We start from the raw sequence: 27,892 nt of genomic DNA, 5'->3' as shown, positions 1-27,892 counted from the left end.
CTACGCCTCTCTGGCGGAGGTTGCACTTACACCATCATCCAAGCCTTCATAGATGACGTAGAGAGCTTCTTTTATCTCTCTTTCTTGAATCCTTCAAAACTGTCTTATGCTCTTGTGTAAGAGCATATTCTCATTCTCTCTTTCTGGCTTCCTAATCTTGCTAAAGCTTTCTTTTAATGATGTTTCAAACATCGTATGCTCCAAACTGAGCCTTCATCTTGATACTCCAGTTGTCGTAATTGTTTCTAAGTGTCAACACTTGGAAAGGTACTTGCCATATGTCGATCTATGACCTACGAACGTTCTCGTAGTCGGTTGCTACTCTAGGCAAAGAGAAAAAAAAACTTCGAAAAGGCACATATGGTCTTGACACGTGTCAGACCTAAATACACTGTGGAACTCTGGCTAGCCACCAACTTAGGGTGAAGTGCACGTATACTAGCTTCTACTCTTGCTGAGGCCCACACGGAACCAACAAATCGACCCTTCGGATCCAGACCCACTATCTGGACATCCTCCTTCTCTCCTTCGCCTTCGATGTCGCCTCATTTAGCTTCGCGTTCTCCATCTTTGAACTCCTCGATAGCATCTTCACCTTTCTTGGAAGCATGCTCGATACTGTCTAGGAAGGTGCTATCTGGGTGTTTTCCAGACTCTTCCTTCATACCGAGGCCTCCCGATATCTTCTCCTTAGGAGCCTTACTCTTTTTCTCCTTCCGAACCTCTTCCAGGTTTTCCTCCTCGTCCTTCTTGTCTTCCTTTTCAGCATAATGGTTCTCATTAGATCTCTCTGACACACTAGCAGTCACTTCTGCTTGTGACCACTCTTTGGCCATACCCATCTTGCTCATCACCGTCCTCTTCTCCGGCCCGTGGATCGGCCCCTGTAGGTCCTTAATCTTCCTGCTCAGAGATCAGACCCGATGATCGTCTTGCATCTCTGTAAGCGTTCCAATCGAACCATGTTTCTCTCGTTTGAGAGCAGTAGTGTCAAGACAGAGAACTCTTTCCCCTTCGACGACCCGTCCTTGATAGCTTCCACCAATGGCGGCATCGCTCCGCACGCCCTAATCGACAGCTGGTTCTCCTCGATCAGTGATAGATTCAGTAGAGCGGACGAGTTTGGTACTTATCAAATCGAAGCCCTCAAAAAATACGAATCCAACGCCTCCAAAATCACCCCGATCGGACATCGGATTAGCTTCTACAATCCTCCAGAAACTTATTGAGTCAACTCTGCGAGTTGAACCAGCCGAGTTCAAGCTAGGTCCGACGAGTCTGTCCATGTGCACCTTGGCGCTCTGGATGGACGAGTTGAGCCGAACGAGTCGAGCGTGCGGGACGAGTCACTGAACGAGCGGAAATCGGGATGAGTCAACCCGGAACTTAAAAAACAAATTTTAAAAACTCACCCGCTCTTCGTCTTCCTCCTTCGACCGAAAAACAGAGACGTTGCCGTCTCTGTTTCTGGATTTTCTTCCGCCAGAAAATCTTTCCTTTTTCTCCTTGCTTGGCCTTTTCCTTCTCCTCTTCCAGCTTCTTGGAGTCCTCCGTCGGTGGTTAAAGTAGCAGGATGAAATTTTTTTCGGAGCTACTGCGACGACTGCAACGGTAGCGGGGGACGGACCTGGAACGGCCCCCTCGGGGGCCTTCCCCGGGGGTCGAACAGTCGACTCAAGCCTTCACCTGCTCTGATACCACTGTTGGAAATAATCGACGCTCGTCTCTTACAGAAAATATAAACTCTCTTGGGACAGTAAAGCTCTCTGAACTTTTCTTTTTATTTCTAGATTATAGATTACATAGTTCACGGTCCTATTTATAGACATTATGAATCAATCGGCACCGCATACACCTTTCATCGTTGCCGAACACGTTTATTGGTTCTATCGTCTTCCTTGCCAGCGCATTGAGCTTGCCAACCTCCTTTGCCGACTTCCTTGCCAGCGCATGGTTCTTGCCAACCTCTCTTGTGCCAGCACACTGAAAATCCGAACCTTCCTTTTGCTGGATCAAGGTTATAATCCAACACACACGTCTTCTTCATCTCACACTCGGCATTGTACCTCTCCTCATGTCGAGGCTGATTTCACTCGCTCTCTACGTTTCTAGGTCTGTTTTTAAGTCGATAGTACTTTTTAATTCCTTGCTCTTTTATTCATGTTCACTTTGTTTCATTATATCTAGAGGTGGCATCGAATGGAGTGGAAGCAACTTAGCCTCGAGCTTAAAATTGTAATCGAGTTCGAGGCCAATAATTTTAACTGAGTTTGAGCTCTAACCAATATTTAAAATTTTGCGTAAAATACATGTCAAATAAATTGTATATAAAATTATGCATACATTTTATATAAAATTGGGTGTGACCTCTACTTAGAATTGGGCATAACCTCTGTATATTAACTTTGCATAAAAAAATCATTTGAAAAAATAACGCTAGTTTTGTCCATTTGTACTATTTCAGCTTGTTCTGATTCAAGGACTGGAAACCAGATCATCGAGACAAAGAAAAAGTTTTTAAAAATTGGTTTTGGAAGACTTAATCGCATGCCCATTTTTTGTTTTTTCTTCTTAGTATGTTATGATAGTATTTATAGTATTTATGATAAAAAAATTTGCACATACGAAAGTCGTAGTCAATCAAAGGAATGTAAATAATTATGATCATCGATGCTTTAGAAAGAATGAGCAACGAACCTTGGAGAGCACATCATGATCATGAAAATTAGATGCAGATAGAGACAATTGTTTTCAAGTCGATGATATAATAAAGTTAGTAATTGTTCATAATCAATGATTACTTTTCCTACAAATAAAGAAGACATCAACTAAAAATCTATCATGGCTACACTCAGATGAAAAAAGGTCAAATTGTTTTGTCCATATTATTTTTCAAATGTGTTAATAACCATATTCACAATGAATATTCAAGATTCTGATCCATGGTCATCATATCCACCAAGAGGATAGAAGTGATGATGCTTCAAAAGCTCTACAATAACATTTATGAACAAAATCCGTTAATCATAAATTACGTTGAGATGGAGGTAAAATGATAAGTGAGAACAACAACTTAACAATTCAGATGCCCCTATTATCCAGTGATGAAGCAAACATGATCAAACAAAATTCTGAAAACGCTTCATCTTTTCATTACAGTTCAATTTAGCGGTTTGACAACCATCCATCACCTTCTTCAAGGTTACTCCTATAAACCAATTGAGTTCTAAAGCACCTCAGAAAACTAGCCTTCAAGATTTCCGTCTTTTGTCTAGACTAGGTTTTCTACTTATCAGAAGAGAGAAAAAGAGATTTTCTTCCTTCTTACCAGTTATTAAAGGACAACAAACTATACAATGCTGCTTAAAATAGCAACACGTTTAGAAAACTTGGTGGACTTGATATTTTTATTAAGCATGTATGAACAGAAAACATGAATAGAAAGAGTTTGAGGGACTGCAAAAACAAATAAAATCGCAGCAAACTCAAACATGAGTTCTAAAGAGATGCAAGAATGCGTGACTGTCGTACTTCAATAGAGTACAAAGTCATACACCTATGGAAACGCAGAATTTCCTGGGCAAGAAGCATCTCAACAAGAGTAAAGATAATCCACGAAAGCATCACAAACGTAACGAAGCATACAATGCCACTGCTCTTCCCAGCCGCTACCAATGCCACTACTTTTTCCCATCCGCTACCAGTGTTGCTGCTTTTCCACTTCTATTCACCGAACGATGTGATGTCTCTCTGATTCCGTCCACCCCAGCTGCTACCAATGTTGCTATTCTTCCCAATCGCTACCAATGTCGTTGCTCTTCCTAACCGCTACCAGTGTTGCTGCTCTTCCACTTCTCTTCACTGGACGATGCAATGTCTTTCATATTCTATCTGCTCCAGCCACTACCAGTGCCACTGTTTTTCCACATCTCTTCACCGGACGATGTGTTTTCTCCGATTCCGTCTGCCCCAGCCACTATCAGTGTCGTTGGTCTTCTAAATCTCTTCACCAGACAATCAGATTCCGTCCGCCCCAGCCGCTACCACTGCCACTCTCTTCCCGTCCCTTTGCCTCTAAGAACCCTTGGAACAAATCTCCTTACATAGCTACGATCTTGTGAGCAAGATGACAAAGTGCAACAATAACGAGCAAGATGACGCGTTCAAGACTCAGTTGCAACAACAACAAGTGCTGCATCATCGGTTGAGATGATAAACTGACGAAGACAAGGGAGATCTATTTACCCCAAATGAAATCTCTTTCTCCCTATAGTGGAAACGAAGCCTTCCAATATAGTAGTTTTTTGAACATTTAAGAATTCAGATTAAATTTTTTACATAAATCTATAACCAAGAAAAGTATTTGCAGCTGAATCAAAATGCACTTGGACAATTATAGCTTGATAAACAGATTCTGCTCATTAAAATGAGCTGTTGATCCTCATATTGTGGAAACTGAATAGAGGGATCTGACACTCTCACCAAACACAATGAATTTACAAACAAAAGGATTTCACATATTCTTTCTCGCAATTCTTTATAAACGATGATAATAGTATACAACTATGAAGAAGAAATATATGAAAAACAAACTAAAGACAACTCCATAGCAGAAGCTGAAGAGACATGAAGGAACAGCAGCAGACTAAGAGTCTCTAAGGTTGGACTTGCAGATGGATGGCCTTGTCAATCTGAAAAGAGTACAGTAACGTAAAAATCCAAAAGAACAAGAGATCAAACTAAAAAGAGAAAAAATACGCAGGAACTTACGGTTGCATGAAGGGACCTGAACATTGCAGGCATTAGGAAGATCCTTGGCATGAGGCAGGCTCATTCCCCAAGCGGAAAGGTTACCGTTATTGAGAAAGCAAATACAAACAGGGTTTAACTGAGCAAAAATAGTTAAATCAATGCAGCAGGCAGGTAGAGGCGACGAAGAACGTCCGAAAAGGTAATCCGTGCATGGTATGAGGCTCAACAATGGACCAATACAAGAAACTAGAGGCGTTTGTGCCGTTGCTCCCGCAATGAGTAAAGTCAGCACAAAAAAGGCGAGACCCACCTTCATGGCCATCTTTCTAACTGATAAGAACTGAGCAGAAAATTACAAGTTGTGACCAAGGTTTAGAGTTGAAGAAGCTCAGAGGATGGGAAGGTATTTATATGGGTCAAATTGCAAAACGAGATTAGCATAGCGAACGATATATTCTCTGTAAGTTCTGATCCGATAGAGTTCTCAAAAGTTTCTCGAACTAGAGGCAGATGTTCCGGAAACTCTATTTGACTGGCTTCTCCTGTTTTACATTCTAAGAGTTCTCACTTCTCACGGTTACGTGTGGACTCCTATGAGAAGTCTAATGTCAATCAAATTGATTGATGAAGAGACTCTCTCTGTCTACGACTCAAGAAGTAAAAGACTATCAGAAACTTTGATAGTTTTGAATACATGAATATTTTCACATTTTCATGAGTAATGGAGATTCCATTTAATTCCTTCCATTGCCATCCCAATCCATTTTCATGAGCAATGAAGGGCAGAATCAACGTTGACATTGGAAGCGGAGGTTGGGATAAGGAGACAACTCCTTCCACTTCTCTCATTTTGCTCTTTGTTTACTGTAAAATATTTAATAAAAATTGAAAGACAATGGGAGCCATCCTATCAGTTTTTGTTATACTTGAGATATACTATTTTAAAATAGGATTACGTGGCAACCGATGTGGCACCACCTAGCAGTTAATGTTGATGTGTCACGTTGGGTATTTTTAAAATTAAGTTTATGAGTTAGTTATTTTGATAAATATTTTATGAAAAGTGGCTAGTTTAATAAAATTCCATTTCAAGTCCTTCCAAGACAGAGCACTCAAGTTGGGTTCCATTGGAGCACAATTTCCCCCGGTATTGTTTTTTCATGTTTCTCTATAAGTATACTTTACTTAAATACTAAGTGTAATTTTTGTATCCCTAGATCGATTAGCCTAATTTTGTTTCGCTTTGTAGGAACTTCAGCCATTAATAGAGTCAAGAAAACATTTAGTTTTGGTGCCTTAGTTGGACACTTTGGACCCTTTTTCCGGTGGCACAAAGGATAGCGTGATGAATCGATTTTGGAAAAAACTATTGGGTCATGAAAACTCCATACTCTCGTAGCTGCTCTCCGCTGTTTGGTAATGAAGTTGGGTTTTGTTCAATAACGTAGGCATATAGGCAAATAATGTATACAACAAAACGCATTATTTAAAGAATAATCCCATATAAAATAGTAAGTACAAAGATCTTGAGTTTATTAATTAAGAAAAATACTTCCTAAATTCACTAGTCATTTTGGATAAACCTTAGACCCAACTTCACATGGTATCAGAACAAATACTCATATGTAAACCTCCACCCAAATTATCCACTTATAGAGCCATAAAAGAGGGCCTACACGTGAGAGAATGTTAAAGAATAATCATACATGGTAATAAATACAAAGATCTTGAGTTTATTAATTGAAAAAGATGCTTTCAAAATTAGTCATTTTTTAGATATACATTAGATACAATACATTGAGTTGAACAATTTATTTTCAGTTCTTGCACTTTAATCCCCCATACAATTGCTCTATAATTTACAGTCACTTGAATGGTACTAAAATCCAAAGGATTATGAGAACACTTTAAATTTTAGCGCATCACAAGATCCCCCCTTGAATGGATTATAGCTTGGCTTTCCTCAGTTCCAACTTGAGATCCCCCCCTGAAAGGATTATAGCTTGGCTTTCCTCAGTTCCAACTTGGCAATTGTCCCCAGATGGACTTCATCTGGTCCATCTGCAATTCTCAGAATGCGTGACCCAGCCCAGAGATGGGCAAGAACTGTGTCTGATGATAAACCGGCAGCTCCATGGACTTGCATTGCTGTATCAATCACTTTCAGTGCCATATGTGGAGCTGCCACCTATAACAACAGAAGGTATTAAAAACCATCATGGAACACCTAAAGGTAGTTTAGAAAAACTACCAGCTCCATTACCTTTGCCATCGCAATGGTTCCTCGTGCCTTCTTGTTTCCTAGCCGATCAAGTTGGTCAGCTGCTTCCAGAACTAGCAATCTTGTTCTCTCCAGTTCAATCCGACACTACAAAGTATCCAAATTTGTTAGAGAGATAACTGATCAGATCATCATCAAGAAAAATAAGTTATTGGAATGCTCTAGTTTTTATGAAAAATAGTAAAGCATAGAGCTATACAATTCCCTGAGTGACTTATAAACAGCTTAGCTTCAGGTTGGATCCTGTACAAAGCTGGATAGGTTTCCCACAAGGTTGAAGAAAATCCTACTCTATTCAACAAGAGGAAATTTAGTGCAGAATCTAACTCCAGCTAAAGTAATTAATTCAGGTCTAGATATGCGATAAACATACATCTTCAGAGACTTTGAACAGTAACATTCCTACTAGGTTTAAGGAATATTACAAGGTTACTGTTGAAAGATAACATGAGGGGTAATTGGATAATTTTACCTTGTCTGTAATGCATAGTGATGAGTCCATCTTGATCAGCATGTATAGATGAGTCTATAGATGTAACTTCATGTAATTTGGCATGTATATGACAAGTTATATGCTTGTGAGTGTGTAGAGTATTTGTGACTTTTTACCCTATTTTCAAGTAAGTTAATAAGGGAGAAGGGGCTTGACTTTAGCCCTGATTCAGAGCTATACGCTCTTCTCCAAAGTCTCACCTTCTTCGTCTCTTTACCTTTTCACTCTCTCAATTCTCTTTCCTTCATTATTTTACGTTACAATATGAATGTCAAAAAAATCAGAACCCAGACAAACCCAGACTTGCAGACACCAATTAATAAGAGCAAATTAAGCATATGAAACAAGGAAAAATACAAAATGGTCCAAAATGAGGCTCTTGGGACTCACTTGGTTGTCCCTTCTATGTTCGGTACAATTGACCTCATCTACTCGCTCATCTATGTTTGGTACTTTTTACTTTTTGTTGAGCTTTCTCAATGAATTCTTATTCTCAATGCTCTCCAAAAAATTTAAAATCTAACATTAGCCTCTAGCAAATTGGACCATACATAAGTAGCTCAAATATTTTCATCATCAAAAAATCTATTGTGAGTTATTCCATCTTGAACCTAAATAAGTCATTTATCAAATTTGCTTCTCTATTAAATGGGCAAAAAGAGACACTAAAGATGTAAAAGTCAAAATTAAAAAAGAGACTGTAAAACAAAGTGTACCGCAGCGAGATTAGATAAAAATGAGCCTTTTTCTGCAATCAACGTTCCAAATACTCTCCTACTGAATGCCCTTTGCACCATCAACTGCATAGCACGTTCTGCAGCACCTATGCTTCTCATGCAATGATGCAACCGCCCAGGTCCCAGCCTGCCCTGCAGAAGTTCAATGGCAAGTTTATGAATAAAAAAGTCTTACTTTTCTAATATATATAAACACCAAATTAAAAGGAAAAAGGGGAAAATAACAGAAAATAACAAAAGAAACCTGAGCAATCTCAAATCCACGTCCTTCTCCAAGCAGAATATTGGTTACTGGCACCCTGACATCTTCAAAAGATACTTCTGCGTGCCCATGAGGTGCATCATCAAAACCAAATACCAATAAGGGTCTCTTGATATGCACACCTGGAGTCTCTATATCCACCAAAATCATGGATTGTTGCTTATGTAAAGGAGCGTTAAAATCCGTTTTTCCCTGCAATTTTTTTTTGTCATTTCTGAGATATATATGGGAGGGGAAGTAGTGGAGAGATAGTTAACTAAGTAGACTACTTTTTCCTTTTGAGAAACAAGCACATTACTTTGTTAGTGAAATAGCTATAGATGCTTCAAGATAGGAGAAATGAAATTATACAAATAGACTCACCATAACTATCAACAGTCTGCACCTGGGGTCCATAGCTCCACTGGTCCACCACTTTGTACCGTTGATGATATATGAATCCCCTTCTCTGCATCAGGTTCAAAATATAAAACATGGTTTGCAACACATCAATGAATAAATGAACTAGCATTATAAAAAACTAATATGATTGCCATTCTCCTCCATTCCTCTGCCTCGTTTGAACCCTACCATCTTCTCCAACGCACCAAAATAATCTTCTGACATGATTCCTCATTAAATAGTTTAACAAAGGCAATAGAAACTCAATTATTGTGATAAAATTTCAACCGAAGAAGGATATCTGGAGGAGTTTCTGAGGTTTCTCTGTATTTGAAGCATTTATTATGTGTCAGAAAAGGAAAACAAAACAATTACAGTTATACTCTCTGGTCTGTTGATTTAGGTCAAATTGATCAGACATAGAATACTGTGATAGAGATACAGTTGGGAAGTGCAACTAAAATTCTAGAAGATGTCGTTAGCCATATAATAATTTTTTCTTCAGAGCACTGATGAAGCACTAAGAAGCGTTTCCTTTGAAGCTTGGATGAGTCGATTTGATTTGTTTCATGTGATTGGTATTAGTGGTTAATTATCCATTCTCATCCTTTTTGTTGTCAAGGAACATCGCATTTAAAGTAGTTTTCATGGAAGCCACTGTTAGTTTCACATTGCATACAATTTTTATTAATTTCCATGATTGTTGGGTTGAGAAAGAGAGATGGTATGTCACCCAAACTGAAGAATTTAACATCAACAACACTACACCCTCAAAGACTCTTAATGACATGTAATCTAATTTTATGGTTGAAAATCTCATTTACTTCAGCATATGGAATTACTAACTACATTCAATCAGAATTCAGCTTTTTAAGAGAAAAGCTTAATTTGAGAAATGAAGACTTCAAAAATTTTCAGAACTTGCAGTCAGTAATTGGTATTTAGTTAGTTATCCTAATGTAGTTGAAGAAATGGTGTAATCAGGTTGTAATGATTCAAACACAATAAATAACTGTGACGTTGGAGGTTTTTGGTAAGATAGAGAGAGAAAAAAGAAGCAAGAGAGAAGAGAATAGAGGATAGAGAGATTGCCACAAGAGAGGGTGCAGCAGTCAGGGGTCCAGTTATAAAGAGGTTACAGAAGGACTGAAATACCCCTCTTTCTCTCTCTTTCTCTCTATTACACAAATAAATCATAGTTCTAAGAGAAATAACAGAAAGCTTATAACAGAAACATGTACAAAAATAAACCTATAGGAGAGTGAGACAGAGACAGAAAGAAGTGTAATGACTAAGCTACCCATCAAGGAAACAACTATTATACCCTTGCATTTCAATACTCTTAATTTTTCCTGAGAAAAATTCTTGTAAATTGGTAGCGCCATAAACAACATTTACCATTGAAAATTTTCACAAGGAAAAGTGATGAGAAAGATTAAGGTTTAGAGACCCTTCCCCCTATTTATAATTTAAATAATATTGAAAATTACATCCATATTCCTGCACTCCCTTAAACTCTAAGAAACTACTTTCTACAAGAAGCAACTTTCCTAATAAATAAACATATCTACATCAACTCTAAATTATAATTTCTAACATTCCCCCACAAGTTGGAGCATATAACTTCAGCTTGTTAAAAAGTATGTCCTCAGTAATTTTCATTTTAAGCATAAGGAAAAGAAAAATATACAAAATAAGTCTTCAAAATTTTTTTGTGGCTTCTATGTTGTCTTCAGATTTTGAGCTTGCACAAACAGATTTCACTTCATCAGCACTCGTACTCCCGTCCAACTGAGTACATACCAACAATCCCTAACTTAAACATTGAAAAATAGGTGATTTGGGGAGAAAAAAGAAGAGGAAAAAGATTTCTAGAAGAGGGGCAGCATTGCTGCCTAGGAATCCGAGCCAGAAAGGCCCTTCCTGCTTCTTTATAATCAGGGTTTAAGTGAACATTTACAAAAGGACAAAAATGCCCCTCAAAACTCAAAATTACATATTTCCTAAAATACATGACTAAATTGAACGAAAAATTAACTAGAGATAAAGTAAGACATTTTCTATCTAATAGTCATACTATAAGAGAAAAATGTAATATGAAAAATATAGGAAATGGCCAAAATACCCCTGAATTTGTATTTTAACACTCCCGCTCAAACTGGAGAGTAGATATTGAACAATCCCAGTTTGTCACTAAAGAATACATGTTCACGTTTCCCCAAAGGCTTAGTAAATATATCTCCCAACTGGTCTGAAGACTTTACATAAGGAGTTACCACCTTCCTTTGCATAACTGCATCTCTAATGAAGGGCAGTCAACCTTTATAAGTTTCGTTCTTTCATGGAATACAGGGTTGCTAGCAATAAAAATGGTTGCCTGGTTATCACAATTCATAACCATAGGATCAGGTAACGAAAAACCAAACTCAAGTAGTGCAGACTTAATCCAGATAAGTTCACTAATTGTATGAGGCATTGCTCGATACTCAGCCTCTGCATTGGACCTACTCACAACTGTCTGTTTCTTACTTTTCCAGCTTACCAGTTTGCCTCCAACAAAACAACAGTAGCCTGATGTAGAACGTCTATCCATCTTACACCCAGCATAATCAGCATCAGAATACCCAAGTACATCAATTTTCCCATTTTGAGTATAAAGAAGACATTTTCCAGGTGCACCCTTCAAGTGCTTCAAAATCCTCTAAGCAGCTTCTAAATGGACTTTTTGAGGATTTTCCATGAACTAGCTCACAACTCCCACAACAAATGAGATATCTAGCCTAGTAATTGTAGCATAGATTAGTTTACCTACTAACCGTCAATATTGAGTTTTATCCATGAGTGTAGGACCCTGAGTGTCATGTAGATTATGATTAACTTCCATGGGGGTGTCTATGGGTTTAGCACCTAATAAATCATACTCCTGTAACATATCCAATATATATTTTATCTGAGAAAGAACAATTCCTCGCTTGCTACGAGCGACTTCAATGCCAAGGAAGTACTTGAGAGAGTCTAAATCCTTTGTCTAAAAATGTGTGGCTAGATATTGTTTAACTTCTATAATACCATCAAGATCATCACCAGATAACACAATGTCATCTACATAGACAACCAAAACCACCATACCAGTCTTCCTTTTAAGTAGGAACATAAAATGATCACAATGACTCCTATAGAACCCAAACTATAGTACCACATCACTAAAATTTTCAAACCAGGCCCATGGACTCTGTTTAAGTCCATAAATAGCCTTCTACAGCTTACACACCTTTTTTGTCTCCCCCTGAGCAACATAGCAAAGAGGTTGCTCCATATACACTTCCTCATGTAGATCACCATATAGAAAAACATTTTTCACATCGAGTTGAAAGAGAGGCCAACACTTATTAACAACCACAAATATTAAGATACGTACAGAAGTAAGTTGGGCCACAAGAGACAATGTCTTGAAGACATCAACTCCAAAAGTCTGCGTGTACCCTTTCGCTACCAACCGAGCTTTGTACCGTTCAACAGATCCATCAGCATTATATTTGATAGTATAAACCCAATGGCACCCCACAATAATTACTCCTGCAGGTGGATCACATAGACACCATGTTCCCCGAGACACCAAAGCACTTATCTCATAATCCATAGCTTATTTCCATTCTGGAGAGCACAAGGCTTCCTACACTGAAAGAGGTATATGGGAAGTAGACAATGACATAGCAAAGGACTTAAAGGATAGGGACAAAAAATCAAGAGACATATATTTGGATATCATATGAGAAGTACAAGACTGTTTACCTTTTAGTACATTAATAGGCAGGTCCAAATCAAAGACAACAAGATCTGCATGCAATGAAGAAGCTGCTAGATCATGAGCTCTGTAGAAGTAACTGCTGGAGGCATTGCAGGAGTACAACAACGATGACTATAAACATGAAGAAGCAATAAAGAACTCGATGACACTGGTACATCCAAAACTGCTACAGGAATAGGACTGTCTGAAGGAGATTCAGGTGATTCAGGAAGCTCAGTAGATGATGAAAAATATAGAGTATGTTCAAAGAAGGTCACATCGCCTAACACATGTTTTCAGTCGAATAGGATCATAACATTTGAACCCTTTTTGTCGACGAGAATATCCCAAAAAATACATTTGACAGATCGAGGTGACAACTTATCGACCGAAGTTCCAAACATATGAACAAAACAGGTACATCCAAAAATATGAGGACCACACCAAACAATTTACAATTGGGTTTTAAAACCTGAAGAGGAACTTGACCACTCAAAACAGATGAGGGCATACGATTAACCAAGTAGCATGAAGCTAAAACCGCATCTCCCCAAAAAGATTTAGGAACATCCATATGCAGTAATAGTGTCCTTGTAACCTCAAGGAGATGTCTATTTTTACGTTCAACTACCCCATTTTGTTGTGGTGTATAAGGGTAGGATGTTTTATGGGTAATACCATAAGAATCACAAAATACTGAAAATTTATGGTTAAAATATTCCAAACCATTGTCAGTACGAAGTACATGAACACAGGCACCAAATTGATTTTTTATTTCATTGAAAAAATTGAGGAATACATCAAATACTTCGGACTTCTCCCGTAGGAAATACACCCAAGTGACTCTACTGAAATCATCAACGAACGATACAAAATACTTAAAACCAAATGGGCTAGGAGCTCGATATGGACCCCATATATCAGAGTGGACTAATTCAAACAACTTGGTGCCTTGACTAGAACTAACTGGGAAACAGGAGCGACGATGCTTTCCCACCTAACAGGATTTGCAATCAAATGAAATATCGACTGGCAAAGAAGGAAAAAATTGACGCAATTTAACTAGTGAGGGATATCCCAAGCGCAGATGCCACAGATAAGAAGAATCTGCAGTAGTGAGAGCTACAACTCTAGAAATGGATACATCATCTAGCATGTAGAACCCTCCCTTCTCATGTCCTGAACCAATCGTCCTCTTCGTCTGCAAGTCCTGGAAAACATAAGAAGTAAGATAAAAGGTTAACAATTTAAGCATTTAGTTATATGACTCACAGACAAGAAATTAACTGAAAACTTTGGTACAAATAAAACAAAATCTAAAGATATCTATGGAGTAGTGTGAACTATACCCTCCCCCTAAATGGGAGAGATGGATCCATCAGCTAAAGTAACTCGACGATATGAATGAGATGGACTAATGGACTGAAATAGAGAAAGCATACCTAACGTGCGTGTAGAGGCTCTTGAATCAATGATCCAAGAGGGAGAATGAGACACATTCAGTGCATTCATACTTGTACTAGCCATCGTGGCACTCGCTGAGGAAGGAGGAGTCTCGGTGGTTTGATGGTCTGAGAAGCAGTAGATGAAGCAATTAGTTGACCCAATCGCTGTAATAACTACTGAATTTCCTCATAGGATCCAGTATGTGAGGAGGCGTCCTTATCTGTAACTATAGAGTTGGCCCAAGAAGGTTTACCAAATTTTTCCCAGCATTTATCAGAAATATGATTAGTCCTACCACAATAAACACATTTTCGATCCCCCCGATCATTTCGACTACGACCAAGAGTTGTGTAAGAGCGACCTCTACTTCAGTTATTACTACCATGAAACTGACCATCAGGCTTACTAGTAGAAGATTGAAGGTTAAGAGCAGTTGCTTCTGAGAGGGCTCCACCTGACTTATTCTTATTTACAACTGCACCTTCAGCTCGAAGAACTCTGTTAAAGGCTTGCTCAAGAGTGGTCACATCCTCATTGACCAACAACTGGGCTCTAATAGCATCATACTCATGCCCCAAACATCCAAAAACCAGACTACCTGAATCTGATTTTCTTTCTTACGAATATCTTCAACATTCATAGTAAGAGGATGAAATGTACTAATAATCTCCTGTAATACTCCCCTCATCTCAGTGAAATATTCTGTTACGGATCTACCTCCACGCTTCATATTAAAGAACTTCATATATAACTCATAGATCCTTGACAAATTACTTTCTTGAGACAAAATGGAAGCCAATGTAGTGCACATTGTCTTAGCAGTACTACAACTGAAAAATTTGATCAGTAAATCTGGATTCCATACTGTTGACCAACCAGGTCATTACTAAATTATCTTCTGCCACCCAATCTTCAGTAACAGGTTCCGAGGGATCTTCATTTATATATGTTGCTATTCTTCTGGCCCTCAAATACATCAAAATTGATCTAGACCAGTTTACATAATTTGATTCATTCAACAGGATCGTATTTATCTTAATAGACTGAGAGAATTTCACATTTGAGCTCACAATAGTCCTCTGGATAGCAACCCGTGTGCTGGAATCAACCATTCAATATCACCAAACACCACAATTCAGTACACTCGAGCGTCAATTAACCAAAGGGAAGCACTTTCCTCAAATTTCTATGTTTGCGTAGTCAAGTGGGCCCCACACCGAATTCAATTAGGGCAATGCAACACCCAATTCACTCAATTTAGAACCAATAGTGATCAATTCCAGCAATTAAGACCATAAATCGATGAAAGAATGACCTAATTGCAAGAAATCAGGATGGCGTAGGTTATATGGATGATGACGCAAGCATTAGGTTGATGACGCAGGCAAATTTGAGAAATTTTCTCAAATAGGAATCATCAAACACTTCTAAACCCCAACATTCACTCAAATAGAAGCAGTAATCATTAGTCAATATGCTAAGATAAGCAGAAAAAGAGAAAAAAGATATTTTTACCCTACCAGTCCAAAAATCTGAGGGAGATTGCTGAAAATGGAGAGAAGATCTACAAAATCGAAAGAAACTTGCCCAAGACTTGCGTTACTGCTCTGATACCATGAAAAATAGATGATTTGGGGAGAAAATAGAAGAGGAAAAAGATTTTTGGAAGAGCAGCAGCTTTACTGCCTTGGAATCCGAGCCAGAAAGGCCCTCTTGCTTCTTTATAATCAGGGTTTAAGCGAACATTTACTAAAGGACAAAAATGCCCCTCAACACTCAAAATTACATATCTCCTAAAATACATGTCTAAATTGAATGAAAATTTAACTAGAGATAGAGTAAGACATTCTCTATCTAATAACCACACTATAAGAGAAAAATGTAATATGAAAAATATAGGAAAGGACCAAAATACCCCTGAACTTGTATTTTAACAAACATAATAGAAACTCTAGATACTTCAATATTTACCTTCCTCTATCTCCTCCTAAATAACAGACCACCTCAAGATATTCAATTAGTAAATAGCCAAAACAAATATTGGTGAAGACAAGAATGCTCACAACTCTAACTAGAGGACACAAGCCGAGAAAAAGGTCAAAGAAATATGGGTGACACAATAATTCGAAACCAACACATTGTATGATTTCGAACACAACAGTGAGAACAATCACGAAATAAAAAAACCTATCACTTAAAGACGGCAGTAGAAAACTACTAGGACAACAATAAGTCACCAAAGACAAAATCACCAATGTACACCAAAATAAGACAACCAATGGCTCGTCAAACTGTCTTGTGCGGAGGATTGCAGAGATCATTTCACAATGAAGACGTGTGGCAACTTCTTGTTTGTCAATGATGGCTAAATCCACGGCCAGAAAAAAAATCATAACTTGTAGCAGTGAGATGCTTCAGTGGTCTGGGTTTTGTTGGAACCAGCACATACACGTGAACTAGCTAGATCATGAGATCATCAACTTGGGTTTGCTGAACTATCCTTCTTCTTCTACCAATACTAATTCTTCGATTTCTCTCAAACCCATAACTCACTAAACAGGGTGATGAGGATTAGAACATCTGCCAATGACGATAACAGCGAAGAACAGAGCAAAAGCACCAAGCGGAAAATAAAGAAGTTTCAAGTTTTACTAGTGCTGAGTCTCCACAATTTCAACAGGCTCTACCGGTAAATTCTCTGCATCAGCTTTAGTTCTCAATTCTACCCATAAAACAGAGGTGTTTTTAGATTCACCAGCCATCTGCTCAAACTTCCACTTCATGACATGGCAATAGCAGTCACAATTGACCCATAAAGCGCCATTAGAAGAAACCAAGGATAGCTGAAGAACACTAGCATGATAGAAGGAATTCTGAAAAGAAACCAGAAACAACAACGAAAGATTAACCCATAAAGATTGAATCAAGCTGCAAAGGGTAGTCTCTAGAAAGCCACTGGAGCAGATAAAAAAGTAAGTTGCTGGGAATTAATGCTTGAGGCAGACCTGTGGCAAGACTCAAAGTGGAAAAAGTTTAGAACTTGTTTGCATCTCTTGATAGGGCATATGGGCTTCTTCTTGGAGGGATCACAATCTCAAGAAATTAGACAATTCCATAGACGACCACTGTTCGATTGTTGTGCTTGGCCTTTGTGCACTTGTGGACTTTTAGGATATGTGCTCCCAGCAAAACAGAGACTTTCAAGGTTGAACACATCGAACTGGAGTATGGTAAAAATGAAATGAAATGAGATTGGAGGCCGCAGAATTCAGGTCCAAGGATAAGGTCTTGGATATCAAAGAACTGGCTTTGGATAGGAGATACCCAATTCTAAGCAGGTATACTAGAACGACAAAGAGTTCAAGGACTTCTGAGATTAACAAACATCAGATTAACAAAGGTAATTCTTTTACACAAAGTTAAGGGAGGGTAAGAAATTGCAGAGAAGCCAAAAATTTTAACATAGAGATATGAAGGAGATGAGAAAAATTCAGAATAACAAAGAACAAACACAAAATCTCTTTTCATAATCTTGTGAATCGATAAAGTCACAGACCCTAGAAGATCAACTGCTCTGGTACCATGTTACGAATTTGCATGATGAAAACTGATGGGAGAGATTATGGTTTGGAGACCCCTGATGGCTATTTATAATTTAAAATAATATTAAAAATTCCATGTCCCTACTCTCCCTTAAACCCTAGGAAACTATTTTCTAAAGGAAATGTTTTCCTAAAAAATATATAGAACTATGTAAGCTCTAAATTATAACTTGTAATGTTTTTCTTACAAAGCTTCTCAATATAAATTTTTCCAGCTAGACCTATTTGAATAAGTGGGGCCAAACACAGCCATCAAGTCAGATCCTAGACCTAGCAGCTCAGGAGCCAATTCAAAAAACTACAACTAGGAAAAAAACTTATTTTGTTTTAGTTTATTGAGTGGCTGAAATAAAGTATTCCCTTCCATTCCATCAACTCTAGCATTGCATAGGACTAATTCCTATCATTGAACTCTTTCCCCTATTTCTTTTTTACTTCTTTCTTTTTTCTAACACACATGCTAAACTATTGACAACAAATATTTCTTTTGAAAAAATATCATTCTAAACATTTTATTATTCATAGGTATATCTTTCTAACATACAGTTCTGAATTATAATCTCTTAGAGCATTTTGTACGCTAAAAGTCCATAATCTTTTATGGTAAATAGACAAGTTTCACCCAACCCCCTATCCCTGCTCATATGACATTTATTGAAATAGTTTACCTAATGAAACTGTATAAGATTGACAAGAAGCATTTGATGTAGTTTGCCAATGACATACCTTCTAATTGAGCATTCAATATTGGTTGCATCAGACGATGCAACTTTTGGTTCTGTCATTGCAAAGCCGGAACGAATTTTTCCCTCAAGCAAGGGAATTAGCCACTCTTGTTGTTGCTCTTTAGTTCCATATCTCAACAAGACCTAAAACAGGACAGATATACAATAAGAGGACATAAGGGAAGCAGAATAATGTCGAACTATATACCTCTGCATAAAAATAATAAGATTAACCTATCCTGCATCAAAATATGAAGCGTGCTTGCATTAGCACAAGTAGCTCCCACTCCATCATGTGCTATGGTAGACTATAGTTGCAGGATTATATCGGATAAACAGTAACAAAAACCAGTGAAAAGACCAATGTTTAAAAACTAAACTAAAAAATAAAATACTGGTATGAAACATATCCAAATAACCTCACATAGATCAAATATTAGAAAGACCTTGTATTTATTACTTGAAAAGGGTTCTACTAACTTTAGCTAGTCAGTTTAGGATGAACACAACTTCATCATGCTATCAGATCAGGATAGCTATAAACAGGCATCCACCCAAAATTGTTCCCATCTAGGATCCATAAGAAGGGTCTATACACATAGGGAATATTAGAATAGTCCCACATGGATCTAGGATTAAAAAGTTCCTTATTACTTAGGAAGAGGTCTTCTAACTTCAGTTAGTCATTTTGGGATGGACCTGAACCTAACTTTAACAAAACACAAGGCATCAACTAAGACACATGAATGTAATACCACATGCAAATCAACATGTATTCTAGAACAACTTCTCTCACTGATTCTTCCGCATGATAAGAAAAGATTGTGAATACAATTGATAGACTAACAACATCAATCAAGAATTTAATCAGATATATAAAGAAGATAAATATTGATCACCTTAACCATAATACTGTGATGAAAGTGGTTTAAAGATAATAGATATAGTGGAAATAATAATGTAATAACAGAACTTGAGAAGAAAATAATAAGCATTCTAACTTAATGGGGGTGAAGCTAGAAAAGAGCTAAGAGGCTTATGATACAGTACAATATGAATGCATGAACATGACGCATTTGAACTAGGATTCAAATTTTTTTATACCTCCATATTTCCAGTATCAGGTGCACCACAGTTAAACACCTGTGGAGCCCACAAAGAACGTCCCATAACCTCACAAAGATAACCATACTCAAGGTTTGACAGCCCTGCACCCAATAAGCAATTATTCCAATTCCCTTGAGAATCAAAGTCCACCCCATCAAAAAGCAGCTCTCTTGCTCTTGCAGCACTATCTAACTGTACCAAAAGGTCATATGTCATACAAGCAATTTTAAGAAATCTACAGATATCCATGTTTGAAGTAATTTTTTTTTTAAACAGCCTCTCTTTTTTTTTTTTTTTTAAATGGTTTGAAGTAAATTAACTTCATATCAGTTTACAGTAAGATAGAAAAAAAAGTCAGTTGCCATTTCTATTCAAACGCAGTTATAATTAGGAAAGGGCTAATTACTCTCCCCCTTACCCCTGCATCTAGCACACTGTGTGCTGGATGTAAAAGGAGACGCAGTGGAGTAGAGTCACCTTCCCCCATCTGGCAAAGGGTAAGGGAGCCACTATGCTCCGCCCGTCCCTCTTCTAATGGAAAGCTGAGAAGGGAGGGGGAGGTGAGGCGCCTTCCTCCCCATTGGCACGGTCCAACCCCAGCCTTCTTGCCGTCTCCACTTCAAAACTGGAGGAGGTAGCACAGTATCTGGAGCTCTCTTCACTTGCTGGGCAATGGAGGAGGCACCCAGCTACCCCCTTCCTGATGAAATCTTGACTTGAAGGAAGGGGTGGATAGGGGGGCTCCCTTCCCACCGTGCAAAAGTGCGCCCCACAGAATGTTTTAAGATTGAGAGTAGTCTTGTCCATTTTTTTCATAATAAAGAAGGGAAGAGGGCAAGAGAAAAGCAAATCTGAAATCAGGGATGAGAGCAATGTAACATTTCTCAGAGGGTGAGAGTAATTTAGCCATTTCTCAAGGGCGTTGAGAGTGATTAACCCAGTTAAAAAGAGAAAAATGCATTGTGATACAAGGAAGGACTTACAGGTAACCACAAGTTCCACAATCCTTCTGTCTTTGCCAGTTCTTTTAAGCTCTCCTCCTTGGGATGCACTGTCCAACGCATAGTAGAATGGGCTCTTTTACTGAACTCAGCTTCCATAGGATATATATGATCTTTCATAAATTTCAGCAATTTATGCCTCAACTCCAGCACCCGCGAGCTAGGAAAAAATCTCCCCCTTCCAACTTTGAGATCATCTTTGTCTTCTTGAAACTGTTTCGGATAATCTCTTGCTACTGAAGGACCTCAACAGTAAATATTGACAATTAGATATAGGTGAAAAGCAAAGCCACAACCATGAACATGATATACAACAATATGAGATGCATTGACATAATCATAGCACCAGACAGCTTTTATGTGTGAAAGTAAAAACTATAAAGAATATGTCTCACATTTGTTGGTTCATCAAGAGCCAGATAGAAGAAGTTCAGCAAAATCTAAGAACAGTAAGAGAAAAGAAAAATGAGTGGTTCTAATACACAGACTGGAGCATTTACAAGATGGAGGCTGGTCAGGAAGCACAGACTTCTGATTAATAAATCCCCATGCCAAATCAATAAAAGAATTAGCCAACTTTTCTCCATACTGAGCTCGCTGGCCTCCAGAAGCATTTCCCTGAATTATGGTGAAATAAAACTTAAACAAAAAGCAAGTTTCAAATACATTGAGAACAAATAAAACTTTTTCAAAGAAATTCAAGCCTCACAAGGCCAAGTGATCAACAACTGACATACCATAACCCATCTACGATACACCCCTGCCATAATAGAGGCCACACGAAACAAGGAAAATGCAATATAAAACTTCCAGTTAGCAGCAGGCCATGGCTTCCCCTACAATCCAATGATTTAATTAAAGATAGTGATACCTCCACAACATAACCATGGATATTGTACTTTGGAGGACCTCAAAGTACAACAAATTTGAAGAAGCGTTTCATTTTTATCTCCTCTTATGATTAGAGTAACAATGGGGTGAGAAGAAGCTTCAAGTGCATGAAGGAAAAAAAAAATTAAGTATGAAGCTTACAGTAGAAATGCAGTATTCCGCCAAGTATTCAGCCTGTGAAGGGATGCCATCAGGAATACCAGTACTCTCAAACCCATCATATGATTGTTCATCGCCATACTTAATCTCCACAATGTAAGGCTGCCAGAACAGAAACCAAATAGCTTCTATTAATAGTTAGATAACTATCAACTGGCAAATTTAAACCCAATTTACTCCAATTCAAACAGAAAAATAAACAAAGCAACCTTTGAAAAAAAAAAGAAAAAAGTGACTAGGATCTTGTTTTCTTTGCGAAATAGTAAGTAAGGATATTATGTCAAGAAGGTCTCAAATTCCGTATACCCAGCAACAGGAATAGAAAGATTTGAAATGTCCATGATGTTCACTAAAAACGAATACAGGTTTGTTCCCAAGGCAACTAAGTGACGAAGAACCCTGCTATCGAGTTGGCAATTACCATACAACTATGGACAACATCGCACATTTGGTTCCCCAGAGTAGACAATTCCCAGTCCAGAATACCAATCACTCGATCCTGCAGCAAGAAACAAAAGATTGTTAAAGATAAAACTCACAGGGACAAAACTGTTAAATTTAGGTTCAGCTCCATCCCAAAATGACCAGCCAAAGTTGGGAGCCTCTTCTCAACTAACAAACATAGGATATTTCTAATCCTAGATCAACACTCTCAGTCACTTGTGAACCTTCTTATTGCTCCTAAAACATGGATGACTTTTGGGTGGAAGCACATCGAATATATTGCTCAATCTGGATAAATGTAAAACAGTCCTTGCCATTTTCTTCTATTTTCTCTTTTTTTTTATAATTTCTCGATTGCAGATCATTTTTCTTTTTAATTGATGATGGTACTATTTTAAATAATTTTTTAATTGCAGATAGCCCAAAGATATATCATACATAAAAAAAGTATTTCTTCCTAACCTGGCAAAAGCAAAGCAAGTGAGAAAAGCTTCGGTTCACATAGTCTATTATATTATGCAGGTAGCTAGAATGATAAAAGGTAAACTGAGACAAAAGTGTGTCCTTAATTAGTTGACCAATGGATCAAAGAGTTGAAGAAAGGCTCCAAGTATAAGACCTCAGTGGGATGGAACACTAGGTTATCAATCCTGAAATCACCATGAACAAGACCCGTTCCTGCTGATTTTGATGAATCTTCCAGTGGAATATGCTGATGTAGCCAATCAACCAAATCTAGCATTTTTGGATTTCGATATGGTTTATCATCATTAGTTGAAGCAAGATATTGCTTTGCCCACCTCACTACCTGAAGGTCACAAACTCCACCACACATATGTCATTAGACCCCTAGACAAGCATGTAATAACAGAAAGAAGATGTCGATCTTTTCTACAATAAGAGAAAGGACAAGGTGAAGGACAGCTTTTCCCTTAATATGGTTGATACATAAAATAGAGGTCTCACCTCATGATGCAAAAAAGTACAACCATTCTCAGAACTAGCACTACCTAAAGAAGTCCACTGACCTGCCTCTTGCAGTAGTTGTCCCGGCGTCCAAAGTTTTTCAGACCAATAGCATGTGGATCAACTTCATGTAAAGATGCCAACGCTTTGGCAGTTGAATCGTAAATATGTCTTCTCTGGCCAGAGGTAAGTCCCTGACCGGATTTAAAAACAATTTATTACTCTGGAGTGTCTCAAACAGACCAAAACTAGAACTCTTCGTGTCATAGGAAAATAAGTCATAAATAGGGGGGTGTGTGTGTATGTGTGTGTGCGCGTGTGTGTATGGGGGTGGGAAGATAATAAAAATAATTAAAGTTATCAACAAATTTATTTAGACCCAATTTGGTATAATCACAAAGAAAAAATCTAAAGCGAAAATTGGGATTTAATAATTCTCATAATTCTATCGTTAATTTGGCTTTTTTCTCGTTTCCAAGTCAAATTATATAAAGCTTAAATGATTTTGGACAATTCAAAGGTTTAATGAAAGTTTAAAACAATTATAAATCGACTTCATTTTCATCACTTTATAAATTTAAGTGGGGAATTTTTTTAAAATAATTTAATACATTTTTTTCAGAGAAGGCAGAAATTTACTCCAATTACTTAGAAACTAAAAATTTAAAATGAACATGAAGTAATCTATTTGGTAACAAGCTAATTCTTGCCATGTAGGGGAATATGGTGTTTTAGTAGATTGGTAAATGATATTTAAGGACTATTTTTATCCCAAAGTACCTCATCAACTTGTCAGAATATTTAGGGGGGCCACGGCTAGAAATAGGAAAAATTAAATGTTTTTCTCTAAAAATAGTTAGCTCTACAATTTATATTCCAAAATCAGTCAGCTTCTGGCCATAAGCTAGAGCAGCTAAAACCACTCTAACACCCATGTTACCCAATAAGGAGAAATAATCAAGGATTCCATTTCTTACCGGGAGCTTAGGATCAACAAATATCCGTCCATCCAGAAATTCCATTATGTAAAAGGAAGTTCCAATGACACAGACATCAGTACAGAGGGAAAACACCTTAGGAATAGGGATCTGGGTGTGAACACCGAGAGCCTTGAGCACCTGTGATAGTGAAGTTTAAAAACAAAAAAAAGTGAAATTCCAAGTCAGTAATAACAACCACCGTTAAGATTGAGAAACTAAACAATTGTTAAGCAGAACAGATCCTAGCAATGTCAAGAGATACAGAATTGCAAGAAAATATTATCTGCTACAGTATGGGAATGCCGAAAAGGGGGAAAGAGGGATGGGTGAGAGTCATTGGGATCAATTTTTGCGGTTGCAACTGCAGCATTACTTTAAACAATCATACTTATCCTAATTTAGTTCGGTTAGTAGGAATAGTCCCACATAGATAAGTGTTATGAAAAATTCTATGGTTATTATTTTGGAAATTGCCTCCTAACTCTGCTAGTCATTTGGAATGGACTCAGATACAATTTTAACATGGTATCACAGTAGAACATTTGCCTTGTTAGCCCAATTTGTACCATATTTATGTTTTCTACATCTCAAGCTCATTGTCTGTTTGTACATGCCTCGACGTGAGAGGAAGTAATAGTGGGAATAGTCCCACATAGATAAATAAAATAAAAATCTTATGATTGTATTAGTTGGGAAATGGCTTCCTAACTCAGCTAATCATTTCAGATGGACCCAGACCCAACTTTAACAAGTTTCTTTGCATTTTTGGCAGTTTCCTAGTTTCATAAAGATGCGTTTATGATTTTAGTAAGTGTCTTTTCTAGGATAGAAAATCTCTTCTTTTCACTTGAGGAGTTTCCAATTTCACATAGTTTCTTTCTATTGGAACTTTCCTAGTTTTTAGTATAATGTATAGCTAGGTGCTTCCTAGTTTTATCCAGTCCATTCATTATTAAAAAAATCTTATTTTAGATTATTAGTTTCTAAAAGAGTTGTAATTTTCTAATTAGGTAAGTATAATTCAAGCAAGTTTGAACTTTAATTTACTAAGTTTCTATGTATGAACTTTATATGCTTTATATATAGCCCTCTTTAGTCCCTTGACAGGACATCTTATTTTATTTGGCAATCAATAAAGAACTTTAATTTACTAAGTTTCTATGTATGAACTTTATATGCTTTATATATAGCCCTCTTTAGTCCCTTGACAGGACATCTTATTTTATTTGGCAATCAATAAAGTTATCTTGAGTTTTATTTTCTTTATTACGATTAACCTTCAAGTAATTGTGCAAATTGTATCTCCTCTCAAGTTATAAATCTAGTGCAAACAGATTATAACTTGGTTTCAATAACTCCAAGGGCAAACTAGAAGATCTTAACAAGGGCAACAAGAGGCTTTCGGTAAAAAGCCAGACTCATTCCTCTGGAGATCAGAATCTCATCCTGAGAACAGAACAACAAGTAAGAGAATTTTTTTCACTGTTAGCTTTGCAGAGAAGACCTACAATGAGAACAGCATCACTGGTGTTCAAAGCAAAACTAAATCCAGTGTGTCGTGTGTTAGTGAACAAGTGAAGGGGAGAAAAGAAACAAATAGTTCAACTGAGAGTGGAACACCTAAAGCCTACAAGGTAGAACTTCAACCACTATGATTTATACAATAAATCAAAAAGCAAGAAGAACGTTTTTTTCAGGAAAGATAAGGCTATTTCCGTACAAATCACTGGAGCAATGGTGAATTTGTCACCTGAAATTCCCTTTCAATAGCATGAGCTGATTCCAGCAGTTGCCCCGGAGGCTTTTTCCTTAGAACATAGCGTTGAACAGAAACTCCAGAGTTTACTTGAAGAAGAAAAGTGGGATTCGATTGTCCGTGTCCAAACTGCACGAAATGAAAACAAAAAACACTTAGTTGCAGAAATAGTTCGACTGCGCTTCATGCTTCTAGAGCTACAAAAATTGAAATTAACCTGCACCCGAAAAAAAAAAAAACTAACCTGTAAAATAGTGAGTTTGACTGGGGATGCGGGGAATCCAGGGACGTTATCCCGCGCGTACCGGAGCAAAGCGTCCTCGTCTAGTCCATGAGCCGGTCGGAGGCGATCCACCATCTCGGCTGTGCGAATTGCCATAACTTCGCGGGGGGAGCACCGATGACAATAACTCTATCTGAATTGCATATGTCAGAGGCTCGGAGCAGCACAGGAAGAAGAGCCAAGAAGCGTCCTTCAGTCGGAGAACACAAGGACTCAGGAAAAGCTCGAAAGTCGATCGTCGCTTACCAAGTTGACTCTGCATAATAGGAACTACTCGCTGTCTTCGCAGTAGGAATTTAAATTTGCTTCGTCCGGCTCCACGATACAGTAGATGTTTTCGTTTTCTAGATGGCGTTGGCAAGGCATCTTTTAAATATTTTCCGTAGAAGAGGGGATGGTTCAGGGTTAAATAAGAACAAATATATTTTTCTAAAAAAATTCAAATGCTAATCACTTCACATATTGGCACTAACATTTTCCGATCTGTAATTGGTTGTTGGAAAGAACAAAATCAAGTTCGTTCACGAGCTACACAAAAAAAAAAAAAAAAAAAGCCAGAGCGGGAAAAGCTGAAATTCTTTTGAATATTGAAAATACGTAATATCTTATCAATTTTTTTGTTTGTAATTTGAAGAAAAAAGAGTGGATTAAAAAAAGACTACATATGTCTCACATACCGAATAAATAAATTTCTCGCGAATTCTTGATATCAATGATCCACCTCGCTACCTATATTTCAATGCTCATTATAATGACATTTATATTCTTATATCAAGGACTTAGGGGATGTTCATATAATGTCCTTTTAGATACAATATTTTCAAACTAGCATAAATAAGAAATCACAAATAAAAATATATATAAATATTGTGTATTAGGTCTTATATAAGATGTATATATATATATATATATATATATATATATATATATATAGAGAGAGAGAGAGAGAGAGAGAGAGAGAGAGAGAGAGAGAGAGAGAGAGAGAGAGAGAGAGAGAGAGAGAGGCCTGATCCAATACAAAAAGCCATTTGGTACGAAACATGCGAAACGCTATCTCAACCATCTGATCATGATCAATAGTTATATCAGTCGTCCAATCAAATGGCTATCTTAGTTGTCCGATCAACGACTATCTTAGTTATTCAATCAACTGCTATCTCAATCGTCCGATCATGATCAAACGACTGAGATAGCCATTTTGCATGTTTAGTACCAAATAGTTTTTCGTATTAGATCAATCGTGTGTGTGTGTGTGTGTGTGTATAAGGTTTAAAAACCTTAGTACAAGTGAAAGAAAAGAGAAACTTTATTTTTTTATAAAATTACAAGTAATGCCACTCATCTACATAATTACAAAATATACCACTAATACTTTTGAACACTCCCCTTCAAGTTGGTGCAAACACATCAAATATTCCTAGCTTAGAGAAAGTGGTAGACACAGGACCTGTACGAGCATGGATATGAAACTAGCTTGTAATTTTTCTCAAACAAAATGGCAATCTATCTCAATGTGTTTTGTTCTTTGATGAAATGTTGGGTTGGTTGCAATGTGAATTGTTGCAGTGAAGTTGCATGAGTTTGGTTATTTTGAAACCAAGTTCTTACATTAATGACTTAAGCCACAATAACCCACTCACTACATGTGTCATGGCCCTGTATCCTGCCTCAACGACCTTGCCACAACACTTTGTTTCTTACTTCTCCAAGTGACCAAATTTTCTCCCATTGTTGTACAATGATCCGAGGTTGATTTTCTATCATCAAGAAAACCAACAATCTGCATCTACAAACCCTTTAATATTGGTATGCCCATGACACTTATACAACAATCCTTGA

The 27,892-nt window shown here is 37.5% G+C and overlaps 2 protein-coding genes across 2 annotated transcripts; both read right to left on the bottom strand.

The window, feature by feature from the left end:
- Nucleotides 1–545: 545 nt before the first annotated feature.
- On the bottom strand, nt 546–1,054 carry LOC137959604 (uncharacterized). Its single transcript, XM_068806960.1, has 2 exons — nt 1,005–1,054; nt 546–903 (listed from the first exon to the last, which is right to left on the bottom strand). Exons 1-2 carry the CDS (start codon nt 1,052–1,054, stop codon nt 546–548), a joined length of 408 nt encoding a protein of 135 aa, XP_068663061.1.
- Nucleotides 1,055–6,514: 5,460 nt separating this feature from the next.
- LOC137959312 (probable acyl-CoA dehydrogenase IBR3) lies at nt 6,515–26,183 on the bottom strand. Its single transcript, XM_068806719.1, has 17 exons — nt 26,015–26,183; nt 25,765–25,899; nt 24,012–24,152; nt 23,097–23,228; nt 22,688–22,876; nt 22,046–22,123; nt 21,607–21,726; nt 21,312–21,410; nt 21,075–21,192; nt 20,557–20,810; nt 19,571–19,765; nt 18,468–18,610; nt 8,889–8,973; nt 8,508–8,717; nt 8,243–8,395; nt 7,016–7,120; nt 6,515–6,940 (listed from the first exon to the last, which is right to left on the bottom strand). Exons 1-17 carry the CDS (start codon nt 26,147–26,149, stop codon nt 6,749–6,751), a joined length of 2,484 nt encoding a protein of 827 aa, XP_068662820.1. The 5' UTR covers nt 26,150–26,183; the 3' UTR covers nt 6,515–6,748.
- Between the last annotated feature and the right edge of the window lie 1,709 nt (nt 26,184–27,892).

Source organism: Aristolochia californica, unplaced genomic scaffold (genome assembly GCF_029961685.1).
Source record: "Aristolochia californica isolate CCGP_79_NKW_82.1479 unplaced genomic scaffold, dmAriCali1.0.hap1 SCAF_3, whole genome shotgun sequence".
Taxonomy (NCBI): domain Eukaryota; kingdom Viridiplantae; phylum Streptophyta; class Magnoliopsida; order Piperales; family Aristolochiaceae; genus Aristolochia; species Aristolochia californica.
The sequence above is the reverse complement of the archived record's forward strand: the minus strand, read 5'-3'. Positions and strand labels throughout refer to the sequence as shown.

Bases quoted from the DNA above. Each gene is read 5' to 3' on its own strand.
- LOC137959604 (XM_068806960.1), bottom strand. From the start codon at position 1,054: ATGCCGCCATTGGTGGAAGCTATCAAGGACGGGTCGTCGAAGGGGAAA. The intron at 904-1,004 runs GTTCTCTGTCTT...ATCTCTGAGCAG, and splicing joins GGGTCGTCGAAGGGGAAAGA to GAAGATTAAGGACCTACAGG.
- LOC137959312 (XM_068806719.1), bottom strand. From the start codon at position 26,149: ATGGCAATTCGCACAGCCGAGATGGTGGATCGCCTCCGACCGGCTCAT. The intron at 25,900-26,014 runs GTTAGTTTTTTT...CATTTCGTGCAG, and splicing joins TCAAACTCACTATTTTACAG to TTTGGACACGGACAATCGAA. The intron at 19,766-20,556 runs GTAAGTCCTTCC...CTTTTGGTACAG, and splicing joins TGTGGAACTTGTGGTTACCT to TTAGATAGTGCTGCAAGAGC.